The sequence below is a fragment of the Silene latifolia genome, chromosome Y (genome assembly GCF_048544455.1).
Source record: "Silene latifolia isolate original U9 population chromosome Y, ASM4854445v1, whole genome shotgun sequence".
Taxonomy (NCBI): domain Eukaryota; kingdom Viridiplantae; phylum Streptophyta; class Magnoliopsida; order Caryophyllales; family Caryophyllaceae; genus Silene; species Silene latifolia.
The window spans coordinates 81,149,884-81,157,860 of NC_133538.1; the positions used below are offsets into that span (position 1 = coordinate 81,149,884).

At 38.7% G+C, this 7,977-nt stretch overlaps 1 protein-coding gene across 1 annotated transcript; it reads left to right on the forward strand.

Annotated features, from left to right (window-relative positions):
• Positions 1 to 590: 590 nt before the first annotated feature.
• Positions 591 to 4,131, forward strand: LOC141628387 (uncharacterized). Its single transcript, XM_074441539.1, has 6 exons — positions 591 to 829; positions 1,026 to 1,935; positions 2,104 to 2,366; positions 2,954 to 3,082; positions 3,183 to 3,411; positions 3,496 to 4,131. The coding sequence occupies exons 1-6, from the start codon at positions 591 to 593 to the stop codon at positions 4,129 to 4,131; spliced, it is 2,406 nt and encodes an 801-aa protein (XP_074297640.1).
• The last annotated feature ends 3,846 nt before the right edge of the window (positions 4,132 to 7,977 follow it).

Sequence of the window (7,977 nt, forward strand, 5' to 3'; positions counted from 1 at the left end):
TTCGATTCAATTCGAGATCTTATAAGTTCGATTCGAGATCCTATAAGTTCGATTCGATTCGAGATCCTATAAGTTCGATTCGATCCTATACCTCACTTAATTTAAGTTCGATTCGATCCTATAAGTTCGATTCGATTCGATCCTATAAGTTCGATTCGATCCTATAAGTTCGATTCGAGATCCTATAAGTTCGATTCGATTCGATCCATTAAGTTGATTCGAGATCATATAATCGATTCCTTCGGATCCTATAAGTTCGATTCGATTCGAATCGACGATAAGTTTCAGTCCAAAAGAACAGGGCCTAAATTTCTTAAGAAAATTCAATGCAATGTTTCTCACAAAAACCCAAATCAAAGTTATTGTTCAACAGTGCAGTCTTCTGCTCCTTTTGCTCGTATTAACTCAACATGGTATCAAAGCCTCAGGGATGAGGAGACTGATAACCACTTGTTGTTGAGCAATAACTTCTAATGCCAGTAGTGTATTGATCTCAGTCTATATAAACCAGGCTTTGGTTAAGTGAAATTGCATCCAAAATCTCTCCTCTCCATCTTCTTCACAAATAAATTCTTTAACACTCACAAACAATGACAAACCCCAACACTGGTAGCACAATGAGTATCTCATCCTCAGAAACTGTTGGTTCCTTAGTACCATCAGCAAATGCCATCCTTGACTCATCTGATCCACTGTGTTTGCATCCTGCTGAGAGCACCCATCCCATAGTGGTGGACACCAAGCTCTCAAGCATTGACAACTACTTTGAGTGCAAAACGACAGATGGAGTTAGCTATCTACTTCAAGAGGAAGCTCGGCATGCTAACATGTGTGGTCAAGAAACCCACCAATGATTCACTAAGGGAATCGGCCTGGATGACCTGCAACAGTCAACTCATATCTTGGATTCTTCACAATGTGGAGCCACAAATCAGGAAGTCTGTGATGTATATACCCACAGCAAAAGAAATCTAGGACTACCTTCAAAGGCAATTTTCAGTGAGCAATGGTGCTCGAAAGTTCAGGCTCAACAAAGAGCTTGAGGACTTGGAACAAGGGAACAAGAGCATATGTGAATACTTCACTGAGCTCAGGATCCTGTGGCAAAACATAGAGCTCATGAATGACTGGCCTCCAATTAGCCAGATGACTTCTGAAATTGGGGCATGGTTGGAAGCTCAGCAAAAGGAGCAAAATGAAAGGAAGCTTTTTCAATTTCTCAATGGTCTTCACTCCTCTTATATCACTCTAAGAAGCAACATTCTCATGATGTCCCCACTTCCAAGTGTAGAAGAAGCAGCTGCTATCTTCCAGCACGAGGAAGCACAAAGGAAGAACTACAAGCAAAGTGCACAAGTGGAGGCTGATACTCCTGCTTTCCATGCCAACCAGAGGAGCGATGAACGTATTCCTTTCTGTGAAAAATGCAAGAAGAAGGGGCACTCAGTCAAATTTTGCTGGGAAATAGTGGGCTATCCTGCTGGACATCCTGCAGAGAAATACTTTCCTGCACAGCAACACTATATCAATCCTAAAGTGAGCCATTCAGGGACATCTTCAAGGGGATACAAACCTAGGATGCAGAAAGAGAAGTTCCAGAGGTTCACAGGGAAAGGAAAAGGAAAGGTAGCTGCTAATGCCATGTCAGGTGGAGGAGATGAAGACGCTGCTGGAGCTATCACTTTGACAACTGCTCAGTTTGAGCAATTGATGGATAATCTGAAGGGCAAAGAGAATGCTTCTTATCCTGGATCTGAGGATGAAATGGAAGCAAACTTCGCAGGTATGACCTCCACTACCTCAGAATCTGTTAAAACTAAGTCCCTTGAGTGGATAATCGACTCAGGTGCTTCAGATCACATGATCTCAAATCTGAGACTCTTGCAAAACTGCAAGCAACTGAAATTTAAACCAAAAATCAACCTGCCTAATGGGGTATCATCTTTTGTCTCCCATTTTGGCACATACCAACTTAAAAATGGAGTTACCTTGAACAAATTTCTTTATGTTCCCACTTTCAAACACAATCTCCTCTCAGTTTAGAAACTTATAAAGGATGAAAAATGTGTTGTGACATTTTATGAGCACATATGTGTTATACAGGACTTTAATACCAAGAAGATTAAGGCCTTTGGAAGGGAAGAAAGAGGGATCTACTATCTTTTGAATAATGACATTAATGGTCAACCTAGGATCACAAGTAATTGTGTTAGGATTTATAATTCTGAACTATGTAATATTAACTCTTGTTTTATTTCTATTGATGGATCTAAGGAATCAGAGGACAACATTTTGAGTTCTTGTAATGCTCCTGATGATATTTGTAATGGTTTGCCTGTCAGCAATGGAAACAATGGTGATATTTGGCATTTGAGATTAGGGCATGCTAGCAATGATAAACTCAAACACATTCCCTGCATTTCTTCACACTTATTATCAAATAAAAACAGAATCTGTATTACATGTTCAATGGCTAAACAAACCAAACTTCCCTTTCCTATCAGAATAGACAAAGCTCCTTACATATTTGATCTTGTTCATATAGATGTGTGGAGTCCTTACAGAAAGGAAACCAGAACTAAACACAAATATTTCCTAACATTGGTTGATGACCATTCCAGAACAACTTCGGTATACTTGATGAGGCACAAATCTGAAGTTCCTCAACTGCTATTCAATTCTATGCTTTTGTCAAAAATCAATTTGGAAAAAGAATCAAATGTCTGAGATCAGACAATGCTCTTGAAATCACTGAAAGAGAAAGCAAAAACTTCCTTCTCTTGAAAGGGATATGGCAACAAACTAGTTGTGTGGACAGACCTCAGCAGAATGGGGTAGTTGAGAGAAAACATAGGCACTTGTTGGAAATAAGTAGGGCCATTAGATTTAATTTTGGCTTACCTCTTTCCTTTTGGGGGGATTGTGTTCTCACTGCTGCCTATATCATCAACAGGCTGCCATCAAAGATTCTCAATAATCTGACACCATATGAAGTTCTTCTCAACAAGGCACCTAGTTATGATAGACTCAGAGTCTTTGGTTATCTAGCCATGGTATACAATCCTAGTAGAGACAAGGACAAGTTTCAACCAAGAGGCATTCCTTGCATTTTCTTGGGCTACCCATTGTCTCAAAAAGGGTATAGTCTATGGCATAGTCAAGAAAACTGTGTTTGTATCCAGGGATGTCAAGTTCTTTGAAACAGTCTTTCCTTGCAAGATCAGAAATTTTGGTCATCACCTATCCAATCTGCAGTCAGAACAAGGCTTACCTCCCAATGATGGGGTCTTCATAGAAGATGATCTTCCTCTTTCTACAGATAATTCACCCACTATCACAGTGTGTGAGCCAAGTACCTCCCCAGTTATGGCTAATCTACATACCGATGAGCCTGATCACAGATCTCAGAGGGTCAGAAGAGCCCCAGGATGTACAAAGGACTTTGTAGTGGACAATCCTGTCATGGCTCAAACAACTGTTGTAAATGTAGCATAGCTCCACTTGGCCAAGCCCTTTGCAGGCAATGCTATCTTTAATACCTCTGTAGTTGATTCTTCTCACTTCTCTTATGCAGTTCAAGAGGAGAAATGGGTTCAAGCCATGAACTCAGAATTACAGGTTTTGGCCACTAATAATACCTGGGTGCTCACTGATCTGCCTAAGGGTAAAAAAGCTATAGGCTGTAAATGGATATACAAAACAAAGTACAATCCAGATGGCTCTATAGAGAAACACAAGGCAAGGTTGGTCATTCAAGGGTTTAGACAAAGATATGGACTGGATTATGAGGAAACTTTTGCTCCTGTGGCCAAAATGTCCACAGTCAGGGCTCTCTTGGCTATCATCTCAATGAAGAACTGGTTTACCTGTCAGATGGATGTGGCCAATGCCTTCCTTCATGGAGACCTTGCCGAGGATGTCTACATGAAACTGCCTCCAGGATACTTCAATGGGGTTGTGTCCTCCCAGGGACAGGGGGAGTGTGATCCCCAATCAGCTGGCAAAGTTTGTAAATTACGAAAGTCTCTCTATGGACTTAAGCAAGCCCCTAGACAATGGTTCTCCAAACTGTCTCAGGTTCTCCTACAATGTAACTTCAAACAGTCTCATGCTGATCATTCTCTATTATAAAGCAACACCATGGGAAGACCACTGTTGTCCTCATCTATGTAGATGACATGGTAATTACAGGAGATGATATATCTGATATTCAAACTCCCAAGGATCAACTGAACTCTTCCTTTCACATGAAGGACTTAGGGGAACTGAAATATTTTATAGGACTTGAGGTTGAAAGGAGTACAGTACGGATATTTATCTCCCAGAGAAAATATACCTTGGATATGCTCAAGACTTTTGGCGTGGACAAATCCAAGTCATTAAGACTGCCTGTCAATCCTGTGATGAAGTTAGAACCAGGAAAAGGCACTCCTCTCCCACATCCTGAGAATTACAGGAAACTCGTTGGCAAGCTCATATATTTGACTATTTCCAGGCCAGATATAGCCTTCTCTGTTCAATTGTTGAGCCAGTTCCTTCACGCACCAACTTCTGATCACATGCAGGCAGCTATAAGGGTCTTGAAGTATCTCAAGAATGCTCCAGGACAAGGCATTCTTTTTGCCAGTGATTCTGTTGCCCGACTCACAGCTTATTGTGACTCTGATTGGGCATCTTGTGCTTTCAATTGCAAGTCCACCACCGGGCTTTGTATCCTTCTTGGTCATTCTCCCATTTCCTGGAAATCCAAAAAGCAATCTGTGGTGTCTAGGTCATCAGCTGAGGCTGAATATCGAGCCATGGCCATGACCATGACGACATGTGAAGTTACTTGGTTGTTTCAGCTCCTCCAGGATTTAGGCCTCAAACATCTGGGCCCTGCTCTTCTGAAATGTGACAACCAAGCAGCCTTAGCTATTGCAGCTAATCTAGTCTACCATAAGTGCACTAAGCATATAGAAGTGGACTGTCACTTCATCCGCGAAAAAATTCAACAAGGACTTCTTACTACATCTTATGTCAACACAAAGGAGCAAGTTGCTGACTTCCTCACCAAGTCTTGTCCAGTAGCTCAGCATCAGTACCTCTTGTCCAAGATGGGAGTTTCGTCTGGACTCCACTCTCATCTTGAGGGGGAGTGTAAAGAAAAGGGCAGAGTACCCTCTTGTCCAACAGTCCACAAGAAACATGTAAACAGGAAAAAGGAAGCTATAGGATAGTACTAGAGTATGCTAGGAGTGTACTAGTGACATCTATGCTCATAGTCTAGTTTTACTTTTCATTAATTAGATTTAGACTAGAAATATTATCTAGTGGTTAATAACCAAATTGTAGGTATATACTACATCTTTTCCGCTGTAAATTTCTTAAGAAAATTCAATGCAATGTTTCTCACAAAAACCCAAATCAAAGTTATTGTTCAACAGTGCAGTCTTCTGCTCCTCTTGCTCGTATTAACTCAAAACAATTATCATACTATAAGGCTACTGCTTCATACTACCAATCATTTAAGACCCACATCTACACTGCACTTTAGTTTCTTTCTGTTTTGGTTCTATTATCTGTAGACGAAATCCCTATTTATCTAAGTTGAGAAGCTCCTATCATAACTTCTCCTCAGCTTATACTCACTGAGGGATGTCATTGGGTTACGACACTTCGCTCATTAAGGAATCACAGGAGAGTTGGGCGTCATGTGTGTTTGGTTATTTTATTGATTATAGAATGATTAGTGTCGGTAAGATTAACCAATTCATTCGTGATCATTGGGCCATTTGTGATCATATTTTAGTTCATAAAATGGATGATCTCTATGTTTTCAAATGCTCTAAAAACGATATTATTGAGAGGAGTATTGCTGTATTCGATGGAGCCCTGGTGGTATTTAGAGATTGGTTACCAAACACATCTCCCCAAAGAATGAGTTTCAGAGAGGCTAAGGTTTGGGTTAGAGTATATGGGCTCCCTTTTGAATTTCTTAATAATCACGTTGCTTCATTGATAGGGAGTATGTTTGAAGAGAATTTGGCAGTGACTAATTTTGATAGTTGTCCACAAAATGACTACTTGCGAATTAGGGTGCTGGTAAATCTTGATAAACCTCTAATTCCCGAATTTTATCTTGCTCTTAATGACGGGTCTTTATTATGGGTGTAATTTAAGTATGAGGAGATTATCAAGGTTTGTGTACGATGTGGACAAGTTGACCACAAGATAAATGGGTGTTGTGAAACGGAGGAAAACATAAAAACTATCATTTGTTGGAAAAATTGGTATAGGGTAATAGTGATAATGATTGTATACACTTGGATATCAACCGAATCACGAAGAGCACGCTTTCCTTAAGAGTATTTCGACCCTATTTCATGCCTTGGGTTACACGAAATCTCTTGTAGGATAAGACGGTTGAGGCCCTCTTCATCTAGGCAAAGATAAAGAGACTACTAAATGGAATTTTATTAATGCCTTTGTATTTGTCAAAATCTGAATTTTTCATCAAGTTAGAATGAACAACTAACTTCCTCCTTATTTATACATGGCATACATGTAATAATAAGTTTGTTAAAATAGGATAAACATGTTTGTATGTTACGTTTCACACAAACACGCACAAATAAAACTACCAACACACATGCAAAGAACACGTGTGAATAAAGGATGCAACTATCCCGATATATCCATTTAACCCATGAACTCGATATACGATTATATGAGCATACACTTCGTATTCTCCTACTCACATTATATCGATTCCGAGTTCAAACCGATTTTGACTTGAAAACTCGAATACACTTAAATGACTTGTGATCAAAATTACCAACATTCTTAAGAGTATTTACGTTTGTGATAATGACGTTATTGCTATACAATATATCAACATGGGAACAAAAATCAGAGAAGTTGGTTTGTGGTTCCAGAATTTTGTTTTGGATGACTTTAATCACGTAAAAATAAGAGGAACTTCCTTGATGCGGAGTAATGGGAAGATTGTCTCTTGCGATTAATTGCACACTATGATAATGCATGCGGTATAACACCCAGATAAGTAAAATCTAGTTTTATATGGATTGTGCATTTGTGCCCGGTAAGCGAGATGGTGTCAAAATCTAGAATTTGTTATTCATGAAGTCATAATTTTGCGTTGGAACGATGAAGAAGATCGGGAAAAGCCAAATTTTTGGTATATGAGCTTGGCACTCGGTTAAAAATCTGGAATGATTTTGTCGTTCAAATATGCGTGGGTTTCCGAAAGAGTGTTCGTTTCGAACGAACCCAGCAAATTTGATCTGTCAACAGCATCGCTCGAGATAAGTTTTTCTTTATATCTCTGATATTTGTGATATGAAATAATATAATTATGCCTACCATGGTAAGGATGAATGAAATACGATGTATTGTTGCTATTGGAACGATATTTGACAAAGTCTGATGCATCACATAATACAAGATAAGTTTACTTTCATTTACTTTTATGATTCTTGTGATGCATAATTTGTCCAACAAATTTGTATTGTCAATCATTGACAATGAACTTTATTCTTTGCATTTTGTACTTGGTATTTGTCAAATACCAGAAGCATTGAAGTGGCCTGGAACAATTGTTTACTTTGATTGTTATCAAATTTTTGCTATCATATAGTGCATGACTGCATGTATGATTATAATTATTTCATGGTTAATGCGGTTAATTTCATTTGATATGTTGTTTGGTGATTATATGAATCACCGTGGATCATTTGTTTTCACAAAGATTAGCACTCATTAATTTATTTGGTGATCTCTTCATCATAATTGGTAACAATTTGGTTATTTGATGTCTGTAATGGGTTTGCTATTTTTGGTATTCTTATCAAATCTACAGGTGTTTATTCTTAAGGATTTAATCAAATTTGGATTAATAAGTGTGGGTAATTAAACCCGATTGGTTAAATTCATCAAAATGTATTTATTTGGTGATTTGATGATTGGTTCATTCAT

Excerpts from the sequence above, each read along its gene's own strand:
- LOC141628387 (XM_074441539.1), top strand. The coding sequence starts at position 591 with ATGACAAACCCCAACACTGGTAGCACAATGAGTATCTCATCCTCAGAA. Across the intron at positions 1,936-2,103 it reads AAATCAACCTGCCTAATGGG|GACTTTAATACCAAGAAGAT; the intron begins GTATCATCTTTT and ends TGTGTTATACAG. Across the intron at positions 3,083-3,182 it reads CCTAGTAGAGACAAGGACAA|GGATGTCAAGTTCTTTGAAA; the intron begins GTTTCAACCAAG and ends GTTTGTATCCAG.